Consider the following 24,315-nt stretch of genomic DNA (forward strand, 5'->3'; position numbering starts at 1 on the left):
GTAATACGTTGGAATGAAGGATTTTCTGAAGGTTTTTGACCCAACAAGACAGACCTTATTAGTTACGATGGCTGCAAGGAACCCATCTTAAAGGGACAATTGGCTCTTCCTACAGGACGTAGGGGTTAAAAGGCATCATAAAATGACTTTGCGTCCTATGGCAATTTCTCAATGAGATAATTTTGTATTTTTGGCATTTGTCCATGTTTTCCTAATCTCCTCAAATGTTGTACCTTGTTAACCTTTCATTCTGTTCTCCTTTACTGCACTTTTCTTTTAAATATATTGTTATCAAAATTGTATTTCTCCAAAAATTAATACTTTGTTAAAGATTGTCCCGAAGATGCTATTTTTCAGGGGCTAAATAACTTGAGGTGGCCTATTTGTTGTGGGAGACTGCAGCGTCTGCAGTGTTATACCACTCTGCTCCTATCTCGCTGATGTTATTTTTTTCTCTTTTATTGAATTTTTCTTTTATAAGGCTTTCTACATTCAGGCCTGGGTTATCCATTAGTGTGTTCCCACAAAAAGGGCATTTACTTTCAGTAGACAACCTTTTTCTCCATCCCAGCCCCATTAATCAGCAGAGTTTTAAAATGGACGCTCCATCACAGTAGGGGAGCTGGACAGGCTGCTGCGATGAGGGTGTGTATGCAGTGAACACTTTGGAGAGAAATATAATGTGTTTAGTTTACGTGTGAGGGACTGTATCCTAGAGTGTTAGTGTCAACGAGGTCAAGAGGTCCTCCTGTGATTTGCGTTGTGTAGCCGACACTGAAAGACTACATGCACTTTCTGACACGTACAGCGGATCAGTTTTCCCAACCCTCGCCCTGTCCCTTCAGCTGCAGGGGTCAAAGGTTTAGGTTAGAGAGCAGGCTGGTGAAACCGCAGCTGGACGACATGTTTTTTTTACCTAGCGCCTGTTTGAAGTTAGGGACCGTCTCAAAAGTGCATTCGTAACTGTCAAGAGGGCTTTGCAGATTTTAGCGAACAACTTTCTTATTTTGTTTTATAGACAGTTTATTTACATCCTGACTTGTGAACAACCCCTCTTTTTTAAATCATTCTAAAATCTGAATGAGTTATTGTGGCCCATTTTGTAAATACTTTTTGAATTTTGTTTTTATGAGATACTCCACAGTAGGGATGTAACAATATACCGCAAAACGGTCGTTCGCGATATGAAAAGGCCACGAATGTCAACCGTAAGTTTTTTCTTGTTATACCGCGTCACGGTATTGAGGCGAGCATGCATGGTAAATGCGCTCCGTCATTGTGGAGAGTCTGGTAAGCAACGTTGTCATAAACGTAGCACTCAATCTAACACTGTATGGGCCACACCAACATTGGAAACCAAACAATAACACATTGACACAACATCTTATCACTGAAACATGACTTCTAACTTTAAACTGAACAGTCACGTCTCACGTGGGCCGTTGTTTACACTAGCGCGTGCAGCTTCACAACATTGAGTCACGTAGCAGCAGAGAAGAGAGAGAAAGAGAAAAGGGAGAGATAGAGAAAAAGATCGACTAGCTTACCAGACTGAAGAGAAAGTTGCTCGCGGGTCAATTATATCATTATGAATCCAGGCGAACGTGAGGAAATGAGATTATAATAAAAAAAATAAAAAAAAAAAAAAAAAAAAAATAGAATAGAATCCACCGCCACCGCGCGTTAAATCCCCGGTAAAGTCGGCGAACTTCCGTGAAAGGCAGATGAAGGAAATAAGTCCAAAGATCCTTGATATATTCATCACAACTTCACGTGAACTCAGCAGACAGTAGCTAACAGCATGTTGCGCAATACTATGGAATCCCTACTATGTCAAACTTAGGTGACACTACTTTGGTCAAATGAAGGTGACGTTGCGAAAGTGTGAGGAAGGGAGGGGGAGAGGAGTGCACTGCAAAAACATTGATTTTGAGACTGCAATTTAAGTTAATAACAAATAAAAATCATAAATAAATATTTTACAGAGTTAATTGTGCTTGTCATAATGTAGGCCTAATAAGGTAAAAGCATGGCTTGCAAAAATAGAGTTGATAAGCAAATAAAACATAAATAAATGGGGAAATTATCACACTATTTAAATAATTTTTATTTTATACATACTTTTACAGTTACAGACAAGTGACTAAATTAAGTTTAGATTTAAAATTCCTATTTCAGTTTGAAAAATATAGATGTAAAGCTTCTTTAAAAACAGCAGTAGAGAAGCAGTGTCTTTGTTTTGGTGATAAATTGTTTAAATCTCTCAGAAATCTCTTCTTCATATTAAGATATAAAAAATTTGAATTATTCTTGCGTTTATGTTTTATTTAAATCAGCGGTACAACATTTCATTTGAGGGGGTAGAAATGAATTCCGCGCTTAATATCGTATCGTGATATCGTGATATCAATCGCAATATCGTATCGTATCGTATCGTACCCAAAATTTCATATCGTTACATCCCTACTCCACAGTCATGAGCGGAAGTCGGAGAACATTTCATAACCTATTTAATATCTTCTTGTTGATATCTTGCTTTGTCTATTTGAAACATTTTTGACCAACTTTACATTAATCTTGACCCACTTCCGATATATATATATATATATATATATATATATATATATATATATATATATATATATATATATATACAGTATATATATATATATATACTGTATATATATATATTTTTTTTTTGTATATATTTTTTCTTTGTGTATATATATATATATATATATATACAAAGAAAAATCATGCCACGAGGAATGTATTTCCTCCTGTATATAAACCTCCTGTTCTACTACACAGTCTGTTGGTTAGACAGAAGGGGAAAATCCTGCTTCAATATTTCAGTGATATGGGATTCATGGTTAAATTGGTGTATTGTTTTGCCAACCCAGCTCATACATATATGTATGAAGAATATAAACTGCAGTAGAAAACAATTTTATACAAAAAAATAGAGCATGAAAGACAATGTCTGACTTTTGGTATAAATATGAATATAATTTTATTTTTTTCCCTATTTTATGAAATAAACAGATGCAGATAGTATCTTTGTGTTATACCACTAATGTCTGCAACAGATTTAAAGACTTCGACTTCTTTTCCTTGAGGGGCGATGATAATCTATATTCATGACTTTTTACTCTGGTGTGGGTTTGACTGGGACTAAGTATCTGTGTGGTCTCTCACAGTAGAATATCTCATTTAATGATTCATTTGAGACACTGAAATGTGGCCGCACTCGTTCTTTTGAGAATCGAAATAATAAAAATCCTTTTGAATTACATCATTCAGTGAAATGCATCTGGCGGAGTATGAGCTGCATTTGCATAATGTGAATCCCTATGCTGTGTTTAAATGCCTGCTACCCTTCGAGGAGAAGTGGGTCATGGTACATTTACATATTTTGCATGTACAGTTAACCCCAGACATCTTTTATGTGCTGAATTATGCACGCTGGACCATTATATTCAAAGCATTAATTTTTAATCACATTGTAAAGTGTAGTAAATTTCACGTTGAAAGGAAGATGATCCATTTATGAACGAGGCTCCACATCTCATTTGGGACCCCCCCTGGAAGTTGTTTATATTGTCGGAGCTTCATAAGCAAACTACAAAGAGAAATATTGATTAATATGTCTGACGCTCAACATGTCTTCCTGTCTTTGTCTCCTCAGATGATACCAAGATCGCCCTGCATCTCAGAGACAACCAGGGTAGGTCCAATGCGCTTACTTTGGCTGCTGCTAACCTGTGCCTTTACTCCCTGTTGTTTTTACCATTGATTGCTTTTTAAAATCTATTTTCGTGGTACGTGTGGCTCATTCAGCCGATAAACGTGATCCAGTCACCGACTATAATGCTTAAAACAGTACCTCTGTGGGTCGCAGTGATCAATCAAAGTGTCTGGACTGGTGTGCAGGAGAGTACAGGCAGTGTAGTTAAAAGTTAGGTGTACGAAGTTACACTTTATATCAAATACGATCACAAAGAAATTGGAATCTGTGGCTGCCTTGCATTACACAAACACTGCATGTCTCTCATCACCCGTGCTCTGGCCCAATGGCTCTGTGATGATATCTCTCTGCATGGCATTTTGTCTTTTATGCGTCTAACCTTTTTTCTTTCCCTCCACCACATACCGGGACAATAACGTGTTCCGAATTGCGAGGCACACACCAGGATTATCATGTTGAGAGGAGAAAAACATTCAAAGCATGAATCTCTACTTCTACGTCTTGATTTCAGACACACTATGTATTACATTTAATATCAACTGGCAATTTATAGATTTGGTAAATGGCAGTGATTTTCAAATGTGTGTATGTCGTGATCAGCCGTGTAGCTCTCATATCAGCCAGCTACAGCAAAGTGTCCTCTGACCTTGACTGTTGAAACGGTAAGCCACAAGGAGTGTTGAGATAAAGAACAGCAGGAGCGAAACGCCCTTTTCTCAGGAGTATCTACTCAACATCGCAAATCCGCACTGCCCATTTTCAACAAGTTAATATAAGAGGTCTGCAAAATAGATCATTTTAGGTTCCTAAAATAAAACATTATCCAGGTAAAATACCGGTTCAGCTCCACTTGTACAGTAAATGCTGGCCTCATTTGTCCTTTCTCAAAAGCCCTAATGTATTGTATTGCTGCCTAAGTGCCCTGCTGTCCATTAGTATCTAGCAGTCGTAGGGACAAAGCTAATGGAGAATACATTCTGTGTCCCGGCTGCATTGTGCTTCAATGGTTTATATGGCCAATCATTTAAAAGATTATGAACCCAAAAATAAGGAAGGCTTTAATCAACAAAAAATGTTACGGAATCCCCAAAACAATATTTTTATACTTTTGATCAGGCAAAACAAATTAAAGACATCACCTTGGGCAAAGGGCAGATTGGATGGGTGTGAAAATGGGTACAAACATTCATGGTGCCCGGTGGATGGTGAGGATGGTATTCATTATACCTGTTCAGCATCAGCATGATAGCATTGTCATTGGGAGCATTATTAGCCATCCTAAATGGTATTTGAAGCCCTTGTCTGTGTTGTCTTATTATTTGAAGAAGTCTGGATGGACCTGTCAGTCTTAAAGCTCCTCTAGGGGTTTGGAGAAGACTTCTCTCTGCTAGCTAACCCGCTGGCTGTTTAACTGCTTGGCTGTTGATATCTCACTGAGTCTCACATCTCCACTCAATCGCTTGCCCCCTGCCAGCCCTCCCAACACCGAGACTAACCGCCTGTTGCATTGTTTGGGCTTCCTGCTGACCAAGAGACACATAAATGCAGGAACAAGTATACTTTGTGAGAAAACAGAGAAAAAAATCTTATAGGATTATGCAAATTAGCGCCAATGTCTTATGTCAGTCTCTCTGCCAAGTTGTTTTTGCTATGTGTAAGAGTGACTGACAGTATACTGAGTGAGAGCTATATCGTGAGAAACGCCACGTTCAATAACAAAAGCTTTTATGCAAACATTTGGATTATGGACAGTGGAGCTAATCCACTGTCTTGTTTTGTTTGTGTAACGCTGCTGATGTTTCAGCACATTATCCATACTTTCACATAAACGGCCGCACTGACTTACACAACCAGACATTCACATTGACTGCACAGACACACACACACACACACACACTTCGGACAGGTTTGATTACCAGCAGGTCCTTCTGTGTGCTGAAAATCAATGAGGCAAGGAGCCAGGAGAGAGGCTGGTTGGCAGACGAACTCGGCAGCGGCTATATCTGCTAATTAAAGCCACGGAGGAGCCTGGGAAGGGGTTGTCAGGGGGGCAGAGAGGGAGAAGAAATCTGTGAATAAGATCTGGGCTTGAACCTGTTCATAAATCTGTATGAGATAAGATGCTTGTTTTTATAATCACTTCATTAGTTCTTATACTGGCTACTATCAGTGCTTCACTTGCACCAAGAAGATGCATATCTTTTTATTTACATCTTCTACTCTCATCCCGTATGTTCTTCTAGCTGACAAATTTCTTGTGAAAATACACTTTTGTGTGTGTGTGTGTGTGTGTGTGTGTGTGTGTGTGTGTGTGTGTGTGTGTGTGTGTGTGTGTGTGTGTGTGTGTGTCCGTGTGTGTCTGTGTGTGTCTGTGTGTGTATGTAAATTGTGCCTCCATAGATGAAACAACAACCGATCTTCCAAATAGGTTACAAGGCGCTCTCATCATCTTCAAAACAACACTTTGAACACCTGCTGGGTTGACTATAAGGGCAGCCTCCGATATGAATCTGAGAGAGTATACTTTAAAGACGACTGATATCTTCTAAAACTCTTTGAAGGACAGGCTTATTATGTATAGGCACCATAGACAGCCTCTTTTTAGTTTGCGTTGCCATGACAGGAGGATACAATCGGACCCTAATCGACATATATAGGCCTGTCTCCTCCTCCTTCTCCTCCTATCAGAACCATGTGCTGCTAACATTGCTTTGGGAGAAGTGAGCACTAGTACTTGTGGGAATGAAGACACTGCTCCTGAATACCTAAACAGACCACAGAAAGATCAGACACATGGACATAACCTTGAGTTTGCTCTCAAAGCAAATTAAATGTCCATTTAATCGCTGTCTTTAATACATAAAAAAAAACCTATGGAATCTAGGGAAAAATTTGAACTCTTCTGAAAGATACATGCATGGCTGAAGGGGCTTTTTAATAGAAGGGTCACTGTTTTAAGCTTGGAAATCAAATGTCGGTCTCTCTCTTTTTTTATTAATGTGATGACATTTAGCAACTTTTTTACTGCAAGCACATGTACATTTTAAGGCATTTTTGTACCGTAAGATAGAAGTGTATTGATGATTAATGAGTGCCCCCTGCTGGTCAACAAGTGGAACTGTAGTACAAGGAGAAAACACAGCAACTCTGCATTTAAAAAAATATATATTTATTTGATTAATTTTAAGGGTCAATATCAATGTAAGTGCATTAGGGGTTAAGCGAATTAGCTAGGCAGCTTATTTCACAAACCAAGTAAAACACTACAAATACTTTAAAAGGTTAATCTATAAAAAACATTACTCTCTGTATCCCTGTACAACAGGTTGTAACGGATTATTTTTGTGTGTTTTTTTCCCCAGTGATGCCAGCTGAAAGTTCTGTAGACAGGAAGCCTGGCACACAGCCATTGCACATCGGACTGATCCTCGGCATCCTCCTGGTAACGATCGTCATGGTAGCCGGTGTGTTGGTCACCGTGTACATCTACCACCACCCGTCCTCTGCAGCCGGCCTCTTCCTCATCGAGGTGAGTAGAGCGAGACGCCCCGCCATCTGACATGAAGGCAAAGGGATAATCTCACCACGCTAGTACTTTAGATCTAGTGTTTTAAAAGGTCAACAGTGAATTTTCAGACTTTTAATCTTTTAAGCCAACAAGTACAAGAAGTCTTTGAAGTACAGTAGTGGCCAAAAGTTTTGAGAATGACACAAATATTACATTTTCACAGGGTCTGCTGCTTCAGGGTTTTTAGGTATTTTCGTCAGATGTGTCTATGGTATACTGAAATATAATTACAAGCATTTCATAAGTATCAAAAGCTTTTATTGACAATTACACTGAGTTCAAGCAACAAGTCAATATGTGACCTCTGCAATTCTCCCTGGCATGCTGTCAATCAACTTCTGGACCAAATCCTGATTGATGGCAGTCCATTCTTGCATAATCAATGCTTTGAGTTTGTCAGAATTTGTGGGTTCTTGTTTGTCCACCCGCCTCTTGAGGATTGACCACAAGTTCTCAATGGGATTAAGATCTGGGGAGTTTCCTGGCCATGGACCCAAAATCTTTATGTTTTGTTCCCCGAGCCATTTAGTTATTACTTTTGCTTTATGGCAAGGTGCTCCATCATGCTGGAAAAGGCATTGTTCATCACCAAACTGCTCTTGGATGGTTGAGAGAAGTTGCTCTCGGAGGACGTTCTGGTAACATTCTTTATTCATGGCTGTGTTTTTAGGCAAGATTGTGAGCGAGCCCACTCCCTTGACTGAGAAGCAACCCCACACATGAATGGTCTCAGGATGCTTTACTGTTGGCACGAGACAGGACTGATGGTAGCGCTCACCTCGTCTTCTCCGAACAACATTTTTTCCAGATGCCCCAAACAATCGGAAAGGGGATTCATCAGAGAAAATGACTTAACCCCAGTCCTCAGCAGTCCAATCCCTGTACCTTTTGCAGAATATCAGTCTGTCCCTGGTGGTTTCTGGAGAGAAGTGGCTTCTTTGCTGCCCTTCTTGACACCAGTCCTTCCTCCAAAAGTATTTGCCTCACTGTGCGTGCAGATGCACTCTCACCTACCTGCTGCCATTCCTGAGCAAGCTCTGTGCTGGTGGCAGCCCGATCCCGCAGCTGAATCAACTTTAGGAGACGGTCCTGGCGCTTGCTGGACTTTCTTGGGTGCCCTGGAGCCTGTTTGGCAACAACCTTTCTCCTTGAAGTTTTTGATGAAGTTAATTTTCAAGGCAAAGAGGGACTTTGCAATTAATTGCAGTTGAGCTGATCACTCCTCATTACCTTCTGGAGTATATGCAAATTGACATTATAAAAACTGAAGCAGCAGACTTTGTGAAAATGAATATTTGCGACATTCTCAAAACTTTTGGCCACAGATGTAGGCTACTCAACTTAAAAAGCTTCAGTACACACTACACCAAGACCATGTTGTGAGATATTTGTGTCAACTTGAAGTGGTGGGTAGTAATCTTCTGCAAAAGTGAGAAAAAAAAGAAGATGGATCCTCTATGTATTTATTTATAAAATGATGAGTTATGCAGCCATATTTTCCTAAATTTGAGGCATTTGTAATAACATCCTCAATAATATGTTTGTTCATACTCAGGTAAGGATATTCACCGTTCATTCTGTCTACCTTCTTCAGGTCCCTTGGCAGAATAAAGTTAAGTTAGGAATGTGTACAAACTCATTTCATCAGACCTTGAAAAAATCCAGTGCACCATATGTCTGTTTGACTTCAACAGCCTTCAATTCCTGACTTAATATGCATTGAGATGTTTCAAAGGGGAATGATGACTTGGTACACAGCACACTGTCTAAATGTCAATTCCTTAAGGATGACAAAGTGCTGTTTGGTTCACAGAGTGGTGTTGAAACATCTTTCAAAAACACAAAGGCTCATGTTTTACAAGGTATTTTACATTGTCAGTATTACAAGGTCATAATCATTCAAGGGAAAGTCCCTGATGTAGATCTAACTATATTGAATCCCCATCTCAGCATGCCACATATCACAGCAGTCATATTTGACTTTTGATACGTTCAAAAAGTTTTTAAAGGGTAAGGAAGGTGATATTCTTTGTCACGGTTATCGTCAACAAATCTAATGAAAGACCAACACTATCATTGGCCTCGCAATGCTTTTTTGACTTTCCAAAAAAAATAACAACTGAAGATGTAAATAAAAGTTGTTAAAAATGTTAATCAAATATGAGTGTGTGCTGCATTTGTGCATAGTTGTGGTCTGGGTCGGATAGAAAAAAATATATCTCTTTAATGTGTACTTTTTTGTAGAGGTTTGCCTTCTTCGAGGCAATACAAATTATCCCAATTAAACCTGAGCAGCTGCTCAAAACTCACACATGTTAATTCAAGATTTTGTTATCACTCATTTCGCCTCATAACTGACAGTCACACAACAGGCATTTTTCTGTATCTATAAAATGTGGAGCATTGCATCACAGGATTGTTTGCAGAAAGTAGCTAACTCCATAGACTGTATATGGTTCACACTGAGGACACTACTTGTCTAAATAAATAGAGCACTAATGACACACTAAGAATTCAAGCTAAACAAATAAGGGTGGGTAAATCTCGTGAACTATGTAGTAAATAGGGAGTGATTTCGGCCAATGGTTCTCCTCAGGTCACAGACAAAGAGCCTTGACCTCTGTCTTTGATGACACCTTGACCTTTGACCTTTATCCTCACACACACATGTCTCCTCCTGTCCTCTCCCTTTTTGCAGAGACGCCCGAGCAGGTGGCCAGCCATGAAGTTCCGGCGTGGGTCGGGTCACCCAGCGTACGCCGAGGTGGAGCCGGTGGGCCAGGAGAAGGAGGGCTTCATCGTGTCAGAGCAGTGCTGAGGGGGGAGGGGGCGTCTGCATCCCCCACAGCCCCCCCACCTCCCCCCCTCCCTCAGCCCTCTTCCTTTCAATGGAAAAAACTACAGGTTCTGCTTTTATGAGCTCAGTGTACACTCGTTAAGACTATGAGACTGGATATAGCAGCCAACGACCTGAGCAAGTGAGAAAAAAAAAAAAAGCTGATCCCAGACAAGCTCATTGGTCATCACCTGTGTCACAGACAGAGGGAGGGGACAGTGCTGATGTTACGTTTTTTGAAAGACCCCGATCATGTTGCCCATGGAAGGGATTGAACAGCCTGACTTCCTAGACTGGATACTGGTGTGTGGGGGTGAATTATACAATATATATTTTCAGAAACAATACAGAGTACATGAACAGAGATTTCCACTTCACTGTAGGTGGGGTTATACGGTATAGGCCTTTGTATATCAACCAGATTTTGACTTCTTTTCCTTTTTTCCTTCAGTGTGTTGTTCTCACATGGGGTTGGCACATTAATCTGTATAGACGGTGGGTATCTCTTTTCAATACCATAGGGCAGGCTTTATTGACTTTTCCACTGCGCGCTCTGCACAGACGGGCTGCCGCTGTGCGATATGACGCGAGGTGTGAACTCCCGTCGCTGCGATCGATCGCAGCTCGGACAGAGAAAGAGTTCTGAACATTCAGCATCGTTGTTGAATTAGTTTTGTTTAGATGTCTGACTGGAAGTGTAAGATGTTTTTTGTTCACTTTTAAATGGGCGAGGGGCACGTTCTGTCCTATCTTTTGATTGGTTCTTTGATTGATTCATCATTGATACCATTTAATGTATTTTTTTTTCTTCTTAAATTTTTTTTCTTCCATTAATGCTGTGCCATATTGTCCCTGACTAGAGTTTGCACATTTTTTTTCTCCTTCATTTGACATGTGGTACTAATGCAAAATGACAAGACAGGCGCTTGTGAGTGTGTATGCTGAAAATATTTTCTAAATGTGTGTGTGTGTGTGTGTGTGTGTGTGTGTGTCTGTGTGTGTGTGTGTGTGTCTGTGTGTGTGTGTGTTTGCTTAAAAGAGAGCCGTTTACAGTAGTGTTTGGATATCCACCTGCTCGGGTGCATTTGTTTGAGCTGGCTCTGCACAGTTGATTCTTATTGATTTGAATCTGAGGTATCTGGATACGGTTTGTGTGAGCCAGAAAACACACTGGTACAGTTGGAGTTTTCCTTGATTTTAAAGTGTGGTTTCCTTTTTTTTTCTTTTTCGTATGTTGCCAGCATAACCATTGGCTAGTCTATGTTTATGTCATAATTGGCTCATCCGTGTCAACACATTAATGTATATACCAAGGCCAAAACATTTGCAGATTTCAGGTAACTCATGGCAAACATTTGTAGGATAGCAGTATAGTACAGAAAAAACTTTTTTATTTTTTATGAGTGGCCTTTTTTTCTCTACTTTTTTACTTAAATGTGAATACTGTTCTTATCATTTCTGTCACCAATCAATTTCTCAAGGCTTCTGACTGATCACATTCAAATGCACATTATTTTTACTGGTTGATATTATTTCAGGACAAAAATCATGTTTTCACACCAATGATTGTAGACTCATTTTAGAGACACGTATTGGTATCCTGGAATTCTACTGAAAAATAAAACGTGCAATATTACACCCGTTCAGTTTGACAGTGAAAGTACATTCAAATAACAACATCTGGAGTTGTTTTTAAATCACACTTCATCATCACATTGAGACCAAAGACTATTCAGCAGCATCTGAGTGAGCTACAGTATATATTATTTTCAAGTATTTACCTCAACCTACCCACAGCCTCAGCAGCCATCCACAACACAGCAGTTTTACTGTAGGCATAGTTTTAAGTTGTGTATGTTTACTGTTTATAATGCTGTTTCACATGTTTCACAGCCATGTACACAATGAACCTTTCGCTAGGCCCCTCCCCCTAAAACCGATTGCACAATCGTCGTAGTTAAGCAACCGTATCTAGGCATGACAAGCCTATGTTTAAAGAGTGTTGTCTATTTATTTAATCTTTCCTGCAACAAAGACCATTTTCAAAACCTCACCATCCTTCTGAAGGTATTCCCAGAATACCCTTAAAACTTTAACTATAAAATATATCTTTTTTCGAATCAATGATATAGGCCTATACATACTCCTTTCCCCAAATCAAACTAAATATGGGCGACCGCCACTGATATGCTGGACTGGACCATGGATTGGACACATAGTTGTTATTATTTATTAACCTAGGGGGCTGGGCTTTGCAAACAGCTTATTTCTTTAATTTAAATCCAATTTAACCATTTCATCATATGAGTGCTCCCTCAGTAACACATAACATCACCTACACACCCAAAGAGCCATGCACAAATACCAAATCAAGACTCCCCTGGCTGTTTCAAACCTTCACACAGACCTTTATTTACAGCCCCACTGAGCTCTGATGTGGTCTCATTCGGTGTCGACCAGAGAGCACAAACCCCTGCTTTCCCACTCCCTGTTTTATGACTCCTCATACATACATTTGCATACAGGAGAACACACAAGGTCAGTGTCTTTTTCATGCATACAGATTAGTGTTTTTACATATTGATAGATTGATCCCTGTGGAGAAATGCTCTCTACTTGGAACATCTGCTTGTTGTATACACTGCTACCTGAAACTGCAAGTGTTTTTTTTAACCACTGTCTGTAAATCAGTCAGAGAACGAAGGTGGCCTACGTTGGGATTTGTCTGTGCTAAACGCATCTACAAAAGGCCCCAAAAGGTAATCTTCTGCAGCAAAGTCTTCGCTCGCTTCACCGGACCAGACTAATCGCTGGTTTCACACACTCCTTCCAAACAATAACTATTATTTTAGGTGACAGAGAAGCAGCATAGTGGTGTTGTTGAGATAGGTTACTTACTGCTGTGTAGTATTGAGTCACACACACACTAAGTGACGATTGCCAGAGCTTAGACATAATGAAAACAAGAACCGTGATCTTGTTTTATCTAATCATGACACGCCAAGACACTCAAAATCACACCATATCATAGCTGTCTGTAAATTATGTAACTGCTGTTGTTTTGATTACATTTGAAATAATAAACAATGTTGTTAAATACACAAGGACATCCTCTGAATATTACTGTCGCACAGCTGTTGATGTGATCAGCTATTATGCAAAATGCACTTTTTCATTGTTTACAACATTAATATGGGTGTGACTAGAGACTTCAAAAGTATGTGAAGAAACACCACCTCTCTTTTTCTTCACCTCCACCTTTCTGAAAACATGTGTTCAAAACCCCCAGTCAGTTTTATCTCCCCTTATGATGTCATAACGGGAAAAGCCACAACACCTCATTAACTATTTAAGCACTAAATACACCTGCGATAAGCACAACTCCAGATATACCTGAATCTAATCCGGTCTGCTATATTGAGCTGGTGGGCAGTGCCTGTGTCCCTACTGGGTCTGACCAATCAGAGCAGACTGGTCTTTCTGGAAAGCGGGGCTTAAACGGAGCATTTCAGACAGAGGCTGAAAAGAGGAGATTCAGCCATGGCACCATGAGAAATATAACGTTTTTAAGTCATGCAAACAGCTTCTATTAGATATCCCAGTTTACATTTTGAATCTGAAGAAGAGCATACTATTTGACCTTTAAGTGCTCATTTGGCAGTATTCATATCCATAGACCATAGGAGGATAGAAGGAGCAATTTTCATATAACCACTTCAGTATTCATGCATCAATTCAAATTCATGCTTGAAATTAAAAATGAGATTTTAGGATGGCTTAATCCAGTGTTTGCCTGATGCCAATTCTGTAAGTCAATCACTTGACTAAAATGTTCCCACAACTTCATGCAGAACATTTGTATTAGAAAAAAAATACATACATAACATTCTTCTTTACAGCATATATATTTTACCTGAAAGAGAGCAGGAAAGTAACAAATGCTGTCAAGCTTATGTGAAATCCTGGGATCAGGTAGATAGAGGAACAGATTGAGGAGATACAGCAGCACAGAGGGTAAGCTGCAGTGGAGCAAAACATTTAATATATAAATAGAAGCATGAAGGAGGAAAATGTGTTGCGTAACTTTTGTTGCGTAAGATTGGCATCAGTGGCACAAAGGACAAAAACAGAATTAAAACTTTTGGAATGTTCGGCACAGCTGAGTTATAACTCAATGATGGAGTCAGGAAGTAATGAAGTGTGTGCTACATAAAAACAAGCCCTGCACATTTAGCCTATAAAAAAATAATAAGTGGGAGTTTATTGTTGGACATTACACTTTCCAAATAAAATTAATGATTCTATTGTAGGCAAGGTCATAGAGTGCTGTGGATCATGCCGCTTACTGCTGCTTCTGTAGACATGTCCCTTCATTGCTGTATCTTACTGCCATCTAGTGGTAAAACTACATTATAACTGATGTCCCTCATAAACTTCCATCTCAGCTGTGTATTTGACTAGATTAGTTTGTAGAGCTGAGACAATGACACGACTAATCAGTTGTTTATATTTTAAATGTTGATCAGTTGTTTAAGTCGTTTTTTCAAGCAAAACTGCCCAGAAATAATCTGGTTTTATCTTTGCATATGTGACATTTTGATGCTTTTATTTGTCATGCGTCATAGTAAATCAAATATCTTTAGCTTTTGGATGGTTTTTTAGATAAAAAAACCAATTTTAAGACATAAAATTGGTTATTTCATTGTTCTTTTTTGCTGACATTTCACAGACCAAATAATTAGATAAGTCAAGAAAATATCGGCAGCTCAACCAATCATGAAAAAACAAACAAGTTGCAGCTTTATTAAGATGTACAGCTGCCTCTTCTTTTTAAGACAATTAAGTATTAAACATTGATTTAATGAAGGTTTGTCACTATAAAGTCTTCACCTGTTAAATATTCAAGGAGCATGACGCAGAGTTAGATCAAAATATACATTTATTTGGACTTTATTGGAAAAAACACAGTGCACCTATCAAAACAAAGCCATTCCATCTTTAACAAGCAAATTGAATAGTGTCTGCATACAAGGACATGTTGCAGGCCTAACAAAGGCACAAACAGCTCGGATGGACGGCTCTGCTTCGCTCATTCATTTCTAAAGAGTAACTTGATTCACACGCTAAAAGTAACTGAACCACCGTTAACAAACACTGCTACAAAGGTGGTTTGTATTTGGTTGCATGTCTTGACCTTATTTTGTGACTGATGCTCTTTTCCAGCCAATGAGATCAGCCTTTTGTTCCCTTTTATATTTATTTAGTAATGACGATAATAAGTTGATTTGTGTTGCTATAAAAACATGTATCAGAGCAATGATTTTCTGAGGTCTTGAATATGAAAGTGTGACCTACATCTGTAGCAGTGTTAGTAACTTTGATTATTTACATCTAAACATAATCTAAACTTAAATATCAGTAACAGAGTGCTTTCAGCACCAGCATACACCAGCTCTAAAGCAGGCCTGCATCCTGTCTCAGATTTCTGTGATTAACGTCAACAAATATGTCTTTATTCTGCCACACAAACACACATTCATGCATAAAGTCAGCAGAAACCTCTACAGCATTCCTATGATGAAAAGCCTTATGTCAGTTGTTTTAAATCAGGTCTTTGCCGGGCTTTCTATCAGATCATTTTGGTAATTTGGTTAACATGTTGTTTTAGTGGAAACAGGTCCAGATTGGATGGCTAGATGAAATACCAGCAGGTCTAAAAGGCCAAGAGTGAGACGTTTACAAAAGATTGAAGGCATTTTTGTTTTTTAACCCAGGTCCATTGAACTTAAAGACCCAGGTTAACTTAGCAGTGCAGGGATATGTCCAAAGCAAGGAGTCCCTACTGTGTTCTTCACCTCTTCATGCTCTATGCAGCCAGGCCAGTACTTTAACAGCCCGATAAACAAAACAGCAAGAGGTCGAACAGGAACGATTTAACTGGGTCAACTATGTATCCATTATTTGTTACAGTATATTCCTAAAACTGGTCCACTACACACAACCCAATTCATGGCTCACAAAACAGGCTTGAGCTTTCAAGGGACTCACGTTGCCTCAAGGAAGATTTGAGGGTCTGTCGCCAGCAGCTGACTCTACTGTTAGTGTTAAGAACTGCCACACTTCATTTGAAAAGGGGCAAGTCTCAGCTGGCTGTTCCAGTGGAACATGTAACTTAAGCTAACCTGATGGTGTGCTTTCCGATGATAAGGCACCGTCACAAACAGAGAGCGGGGAGACGTCTTGTTCTGCTTGCTTGAAGCCAAAGGCCACTTATATTTTGAAAACAGACATCTAAAGAAAGGGTGACCCATGGAGTTTTATTGCAAATAAACAGAAGTAATGCTTACACTCTGAGCTTCTCTCTGATACACATTGTTTGTGTTACTCAAATTAAATTCAGGAGGTGTTATGTTACCCTTTAATTGCAAAACACAGTAGTCACAAAACTCAAAGTGGGACGTTTAAGCTTTCACTGTTATTTGAAAGATGTGATAATCACATATTCGTCCCCAGTGGGACTGTTACATAAACTATGTAGGACTTTTTGCAGGAAATAAGGCTTGGATCCGAGTGACCAGATCCGTAACCTATAGTAACCTGAGTGAGTGTAACTTAGCACCTGTTTTGTTGGGAACAACAGCCAAAAGGTCCCTTGAGCCAGCAGCTCAAAATGGTGGTTTCATAAAGGCACTGTATACGGATGCATTTTATGATTAATATCTGCATTAATTCATATATTGTTTGGTGTATAAAAATGTCTATAGTGATTTTTTAAAAGGTCACCAAATACAGAAAATACTGATCGCAGTATCCTTTGTCTTGAAATTACTACAACTACACATGGTGGCACATCTTTGCCTCAAACATATCCCTCTGCCACAGTGATAAACATTGGAAAAATCCATTAAAGGGAAAGAAAATCAGTCCTCTAAGGCCACAGACTACAGACGGAAATCAATAACTGCACAAGTGCTTTATAACTGTTCACTCTGAGTGTAATAAACATTGCAGCATGAGAAAGGCATTTACAGTTTGGTCACAATAAATGGGAAGCTTTCAAAAAGCAATTCCCTCAACAGTCAGACAGAATATTATTATAGTAACAATTTAGTAGTGCAGTTCAGTCCTTGGTATATCCACCATGACTAAGGAGTGTAAATATTGGGCTTCAAATGATGACGGTTCCCTGTGTAACAGCTTGTGTTTCCGTGTTTTAGATCAAATTAACTCTGTCCCACCACACGACCCATCACATAACCCATAACACATGGTTACAAATCTACAAACTAAATAATTTCATGTTAAAACAGTCAGGGTTAAAAATCTTTGGACAGCATGAATAAAGGCCTCTGATATCATCATAGAGAAATGAACCTGTATCATCGCAAAACGTGCCTAAACGCTCAGTAACATGTCGGATTTAAAAAAATAAATAAACTATCCCTACAACTAGTTAATTTTCACCTAATTACCCTTTGTCTGTCTTGTCAAATAAGCAGCTTTGCCATCAGTACAGCAAGGCAGAGGGTCCGTTGGTTGTGGTTTAGAGGGTCCATCAGCCAAGAGTGTCTGGTTAATCTGGAATCAAACACAGAGGGCCTTATGAATAGGGTTCCATTTTACAAACAACAAGATTCATTTGCATGCATTGAGCTGAACTAGTGTGACAATGCTGTAGTGGTGTAAGAAGTGCGTCTTTCTTGAGTTGCTAGGGAGACACAGGTGGAAATGAAAAATGTACAAAAAAAAGAAGAGATCAGTTTGTAAGAGAAATGCGGCTGTAGTCTAATAAGGTTTAAACACACCAGCTGGCACAGAGTAGCGATATTAAGAAACCAAGCTAACAAAGGCATCTCATTTAAAGCCTCCATTTTAGCAGCATAATCAATATTTTTATAATAACAATGGACAAAAAGATTGAAAAGCAGTTGCTCACAGTGACAAACAAACAAGAAATAATCTATTCTGTTGTGGCTTTTAGCGCCTTACATATTATTATTTTTTATTTTTATAAGCTACAGTTTGAGTCACTCTCACTGTTCTCATGGCGTTGTTTCCTTCTGCAGCAGACAGGTGTTGAACTTAACAACTAGCTGGTGAACATAGTGGATAATAGACATGTACCTGTATCTCTGCTGGGTATGTAAATAAAGCAGCCTGCAAACATGTTGAACATATCAACCTAAAGGGCAGAAATAGGTCAATATTGTATTAAAGGCTTGTTTCTGCTGTCCAAAGCTGTTTCTTAGGAAAATCTTTGTCTATTGTACCTGCTAAATGTTATGCTATATTAAAAAGCTAGCCACGAACGTCAGTCAGTTTTTAAGAATGTTTTCTTAAATTGCAAATAGCTGCTTGTTGTGGCCAAAATGATGCTGATGAGAGAGATGAGAGTGAACCAAAAGTCTGAGCTGGAAGACACTATAAAGCTTCAATGTATTCACGTAATCAATTGTTATATATACAAATATTGACAAAGATAACAATTAACAAAGGTCCCTATATACACTCACAACACCCTGAGGATTCACTTTCTAGTGGGAAAAGATCAACACATCACTCACTGGTAAGCGACTCGGCCTGCATGGTTTTTGACAAACCCACTCCGGAGTTCTGTTTGGGCCGCGCCCCCAGTCCCCGCGCCACCACGGCTGGATTCTGGTTCTCGTCCAAAGGTTTCTTCTCCTTCTCCACCTCCACATCCTCGGGGTCGTAGTGGCCGCCCTCCTCCGCTACCATCTTCTCCACTCTCTCCAGCAAGCGTCCCACCTGGGGATGCTCTCCGAATATGCAGTTGTTAATGACAAAGTACCTCCGCTTACACTTCTCCAGCACCCACTTCAGCTCTTTGCCCTCCCTGCGAATGTATCTCTCGATGGAAATGGTCCGCAACACCTCAGCCCAGTTAAAGACCACGATGGTATGCTTCCAGACGCGCTCGCCAAAGAGGCTGAGGTGCTCCTCGATGCGAGCGCGGTCCACCTCTGTGAACATGCCCACGGGGATGACCAGCAGGAAGGCGTGAGGTCCGGGCGGGCAGAGAGACGCTCCCCGAACTATCTCCTCTTTATAGGAGTCTGGAGTGTCCTGGGCCGAGAACCAGCCCGGAGTGTCCACCACCGTCACCTCCCGCCCCTGCACCTCCGTCTCCCTCTTCACACAGAACTCTGCGGCGCGCTCCAAGCGGAACTCCTCTCGGCCTATGATGGTGTTCCCAGTCAGGCTCTTCCCCGGCCACCTCCAGCCCACCATCACCAGACGCACTTCAGGCAGACGGTTAGCCTCCTTTGCTGCCGCGGCCGCTGCTTTTCGGGCCCGCTCGTCTGTTTGCGGGCCATCTCCTGCTGTGGTCAGTACATATAGATAATATATCAGTGATGAATAGGTTGCAACAGAGGATCAAGCTGTCATAACAAGGGTTTATAAACTAACTTGTTATTTATGCGTAATTCATCTGCTGGATGTCAGAAAACAATAATAAAGGAACATATCAATTCCCTAAGCCAAAGAAGACATTCAAATAACTTATTTTGTATTATCAAAAATCACTTAAATGTCTCAAGTGTCCATATTGGATCATGTAATGCTGATCTGCATAAAATTACCTTGAGGAGGTATTTGTAAATTATTCTAAAAATAGTATTTAAAATTGCAGCGTCAGAAAAAAATATTGACAGAGTCCTGAACCTCCCCAAGTCTAAGCATTTTACCTTTTAGAGATTGATTGAAACAATTTGAATACAAATTAAGGCCATATTTTTGGATGAACTGATTCAATGCCTTTTAAGACTTTTTAAGGATCTGTTGGAACCCGGAAGACAAAAAAAAACTTTACTATGAAATGTCTTTGTTTGGTCGTTGTGAAGTTGTGAAATATATCTACATATAATCATTTAAATCACTATCTCCTGAAACCCCAATAGGATTATTTATATTGATGACGTGATTCTCACCAAACTTTCACAAATACAAGCTTTCGTCCTAAAAGATAACCTTCACTGCGAACATAGTTTCCAAAGTAATTAACTACAACATCTTACTAAAACTATAAGCTAGAATAGTCATATAATTCAATTCATACCCGTGTTTTTACGTTGTTACTAGGGAATAAAGTAGGTTAAATATTTGCTGTCAACTCCTGCGCGTTCCGGTTTGGAGGCTAATAACTCAGCGCTAATTTGAATAGCCAAGGAAACTCCCCGTTTTTGTTTCAAAACTCGCAGGTTAACCACAGCTTTGGAAAAAGTGAATAAAGTAAATGTCTCACCTGACGTTTGAAGTGGTCTACTCGTGGCCATTCTCTTCTGTTTTTAGTACTGGTCGTAGTTTTATTCCGCTGTTATGTGTCTGGTCTTTGGGCGGATAGTTGGTTCCGAAGACTTCCTCCTTAACCTGACGACAGCTCAAATGTAATGACGTCACTTCTAGCCACACCTTTCAACATAAAAGTTTGGCAATAAAAACTGAAGCAAGATCAGTAGCGACATTTTAAATGTAGGCCTAATATCTAAAACGCGTAATTTTAGTACATTTTTATGATGAATGATTGTACTCACGAAACTTGTTAACAAAACTGTTTCAAATGCCTGCTATTTGTAGTCTGTGTTATGCATGTTGTAAATTCAAATATTTTGGGGAATTCGGTTCAAATAAAATAGAAATATAGCAAAAAATAAGCTGTGCCTTATACTACAATATTTAGCCTAAAAAATGTAAATGTAATATAAGGCCTATAATATTTACACATACAATTATCAATAATTATGTAACAGCAATGTAACACTGCAATAATAATATACTGATAAAATAACTCTTCTGAAAAAAACAAAAAATATATCATATATATGTTTGTAATATGTATGTAATTCTACTTTACCCAGCTTTCACAAAAACCTTCATTCACCTTATGCATTTATTTTTTTAGCAAAATGTTTTGGCAAATTATTGGTGAAGTGAATTTCTACAGTACTTATTATAATGAATAATTATAGTTATTACTCACCTTAGAATATGTCAATCTAAAAAACACATTAACACTTGCATGTCACACAAGACAAACTATGGTGGTCCCTCTCTCTCAAGAACCAGGAACAGCAAATAAATATAAGACAATATGTTGGAGACTGTTTATTGTGAAACATTGCTAGAGCAATTTATTTACAACAATAATGCAAAATCAGACTTTATTTACAGCTGTATGAAATATGGCATCCTGCTCTGTGTTTAAAATATAAGATCCTTCTTATGTCTTTAGTAGGCCAGTAAACGTAGTGCAGTCTGTTCAGGCAAAGTAAGAATGAAAAAAGGAGAACAGAAAAGATAAAAGTGACATCTAAAATGCAGTTTGTTGATTCCTTCACATGATTTTTAATTATAAATATATACAGTAAAGGGGCATTACAAGCCTTGAAAAATAAGAAAAAACTTATTTAAAAAAAGAATATACTGCTCTTCATTTTCCCCAAAAAAGATTTCAAATGTTATATTAAAAGTTAAACAAAAAAAGTTAAATATCTTCCCATAGCTTTTGTGTGTTATTTTCTCGAAACAAGAGGATGTGTTAATGTAGTTAAGTTGCCCATGATTCCAGCATACGCATGTCGTCATCATCTTCAACCCTTTTCTTGGTTGCTGTGGAGAGAAAGGAGCAATCATTGGGGTAAAGGCTGTAGCTACGGATTCATTTTATTATTGAAATAATAATTATTTTCCTCATTATCAAATAAAGGCATAACATTCCCTGCTGAATAATGTAGAAAGTTGTGATAAGAATGTTTTAAAATGATATGTTAGTTAGTTTAGTTTATAATTTATTTGAGGCCAAAGGGATATCTTCAAATTGTGGATTATTTTCTGAGCAACAGTCAAAAACACTAAAAAAGGTATTAAGTGTCTACTGTTATATCAAAATCAGCAAATGTTCATCTTTGGGGAACTGGAAACGACAAGTAAAGTAGCTGCTATACAAAACGTTTCCAACTAACAAAGTATTGCACTTACTTGCACGGTGACCGTGCCGTGCCGATGGCAGCGAGGAGCTGGGCACGCTGGGTAATCCACCCATACTCTTCATGTTGTCCTCCATCTCCTCCTGTTCCAGCTCTGCCAGCTCCGCAAGCAGCTCGTCCTAAGAAAACGCACAGAGCATACAGGATTCAGTGGTTGGTTAGATGCCATTTTTACAGTAGAGCAGGAAATAGATGGTATGTGACACACACACACACAAAGTGCTGAGTGTGTTTAAAGTGCGAGTGCCCATAAAAGTGGATTTTGACAGAGGAGTTGTGGAAGGTATCAACCTCGTCAAAATCTTCGCCGAAGGGTCTGGAGATTGCCCCGCTGATTTCTGCGGCCACGTCCTGCTGCTCTGTGATGTCCTGCATCAGGTCATCTATCTTGTCAACATCCCTGAAATAGAGAGGAGAGACACAAGATCAGATTAAACACCACAAACGAGAATGTTTTATTCTTTGATGCTGTAAAAAAAAATATAAGAAAAAAAATAAGAGGGAAACATTTATCTGTAAGATTATCAAATTATCACAGTAAAGAAGGTGGATATTGGGGGTATTCTCTATTAAATTATCACTTAATATGTACAAGGATAAAGATTAATTCCCAGTTTCACTCATTTATAATTTTCTCTTCTATCTTTTTTTTAAATGACACGTGTTAAGTCCTTTTGTGCAATACAATTTTTTTTAAATGACTTGTCACATACTGTAAGGTGTCTGATCAAAAGTCAAATTAATCAGGCGGCAAAGAAACCACCATGCTATGACTTTTAGGAAAATCAAAGTATCAATATCCAGAGAGTCTAAATTAAAAAGATGCCATTTGAACAAAGCCTTCATCAGCTTTTCTTGTGCCGTGTTCTCACATGTTCTCGTGGACCTTCTTCATGGCCTTGGCGGCAAAGCCCATGTTCTTCAGGACCTCAGTGTTGGTGTGTGAGTTCTCCAGAGCCTCCCTCTGGAACTCAATGGTGGAGAGTGTGCCGTCGATCTGCGTCAGCTGCTGCTCCAAGCGCTTCTTCCTCTTGAGGGCTTGCAGGGCAGCTGAAAGCCACAGATTGTAGGAAAAGTGTGAGACTATTTTATGATTATTTCTTTCACACCTTTCACTTCCAGTTTACGCTCAAGGAATTTTCAGAGTTGGGCGTACACAAGAAACTAAGGTTCCTCCCTTTTGCATGGTATTGTTTATTTATAGGCTTGAGGTGATTCAACTGAGCAATGCACCTCCTCGAGGCTTGATAAAAGAAAAACACACTTAGCACTGTGGGTTAAATGCACAGGGAGTGAAACGTTCAGGTTTAATAAACTAATAATTCCCATTCTTTCTACACATGCTGCTGTAATCAAATGCTAAATTCTCCCTAGAAGTAGACACCTTCACCTTATAAAACTATCACTGTAGGCTCATTATCGCACAGGGAAGTGTGCTTGTGTGTTTGGTTTAGGGACGTCACTTTAGCTAGGCCTACATGAAAGTCTATTGAAACTTTTTCTTTCATGCTTGTTATATGCCTATTTGCTTTAAAACTTCAATTTGACCTACAACAATAGATATATTCAAACATACCCCGCTTGTTTTTGGTACCATTCTTCTTGGCTATCGCAAGTTCCTGCTCTATCCTCTTCTCCAAGTAGTCTTGTTTCTTCGTGAGCATTTCCTCTGTTTCCCGCAGTTTGTGGATGGCCTCTTGGGGTGAAGGTCCCCCTCGCGACCGGTGGTGTTTGGACGAGCTGGAGCTCGAGCTCCCCTTAAACAATTTCGAGATTTTGCTCATTTTTTCGGTGTAAAAAAACCCAGGAAAATACAGGTGAACACCGTGTTAACAAGCTCTCCCAGGTAGCGCGGACTACTTGGCTATACTGTATCAGACAGGTGTGTTAGGAGCAGATATTCAGGCTCGACGGCTTTGTGTGTTCAATTCAAAGCAGCCAGTGAATGCACCGCACCTTTCAAAAGCACCTGTGTGACGCTGGTGTGACGTAGCGACACCTGACGCCCTGTTGAATTTAAATCATAAAGCAATTCACTTTCATATTTATTTATTAATTTAGATATTGTATTTAATTACTACGGGTGTATTTTGTGAATGGTGAGCAAATAAAAGAAGGTCTAGCTAAAAAGCCAAGTGTTTTAAATTAATCTTTC

General features: G+C 39.2%; 3 protein-coding genes across 6 annotated transcripts in view; 1 reads left to right on the top strand and 2 right to left on the bottom strand.

Annotated features, from left to right (window-relative positions):
• plxdc2b (plexin domain containing 2b) overlaps window positions 1–11,788 on the top strand; it is a 76,333-nt gene extending 64,545 nt beyond the window's left edge. For both annotated transcript variants that reach the window (XM_080049849.1, XM_080049850.1), the window contains 3 exons: window positions 3,689–3,727; window positions 7,111–7,277; window positions 10,015–11,788. In XM_080049849.1, the coding sequence (XP_079905975.1) occupies window positions 3,689–3,727; window positions 7,111–7,277; window positions 10,015–10,134 (326 nt within the window). In that variant the 3' untranslated portion in view covers window positions 10,135–11,788. The remainder of the gene's footprint in view (window positions 1–3,688; window positions 3,728–7,110; window positions 7,278–10,014) is intronic.
• Window positions 11,789–15,079: 3,291 nt separating this feature from the next.
• On the bottom strand, window positions 15,080–20,550 carry gimap4 (GTPase IMAP family member 4; the record flags this gene model as incomplete). Of its 3 annotated transcripts, XM_080050538.1 has the most annotated exons (3): window positions 20,420–20,550; window positions 18,717–19,496; window positions 15,080–17,730 (listed from the first exon to the last, which is right to left on the bottom strand). In XM_080050538.1, exons 1-3 carry the CDS (start codon window positions 20,448–20,450, stop codon window positions 17,726–17,728), a joined length of 816 nt encoding a protein of 271 aa, XP_079906664.1. In that variant the 5' UTR covers window positions 20,451–20,550. The 3 variants fall into 3 exon arrangements, with proteins under 3 accessions (XP_079906664.1, XP_079906663.1, XP_079906665.1); XM_080050537.1 differs by lacking the exon at window positions 15,080–17,730 and having other exon boundaries at window positions 18,709–19,496; XM_080050539.1 differs by lacking the exon at window positions 15,080–17,730 and having other exon boundaries at window positions 18,709–19,493; window positions 20,420–20,542.
• Window positions 20,551–21,272: 722 nt separating this feature from the next.
• chmp4c (charged multivesicular body protein 4C) lies at window positions 21,273–24,073 on the bottom strand. Its single transcript, XM_080049905.1, has 5 exons — window positions 23,737–24,073; window positions 23,033–23,210; window positions 22,452–22,560; window positions 22,153–22,279; window positions 21,273–21,783 (listed from the first exon to the last, which is right to left on the bottom strand). Exons 1-5 carry the CDS (start codon window positions 23,942–23,944, stop codon window positions 21,722–21,724), a joined length of 684 nt encoding a protein of 227 aa, XP_079906031.1. The 5' UTR covers window positions 23,945–24,073; the 3' UTR covers window positions 21,273–21,721.
• Between the last annotated feature and the right edge of the window lie 242 nt (window positions 24,074–24,315).

This window comes from Ammodytes marinus (genome assembly GCF_949987685.1).
Source record: "Ammodytes marinus genome assembly, chromosome: 21".
In the NCBI taxonomy this organism is placed as follows: Eukaryota; Metazoa; Chordata; class Actinopteri; order Uranoscopiformes; family Ammodytidae; genus Ammodytes; species Ammodytes marinus.

Coding starts and splice junctions, on each gene's coding strand:
- chmp4c (XM_080049905.1), bottom strand. CDS start 23,944: ATGAGCAAAATCTCGAAATTGTTTAAGGGGAGCTCGAGCTCCAGCTCG. Junction 22,561..23,032: donor AAGAAGGTCCACGAGAACAT/GTGAGAACACGG, acceptor TCTCTATTTCAG/GGATGTTGACAAGATAGATG. Junction 21,784..22,152: donor ACGGCACGGTCACCGTGCAA/GTAAGTGCAATA, acceptor TTCTCTCCACAG/CAACCAAGAAAAGGGTTGAA.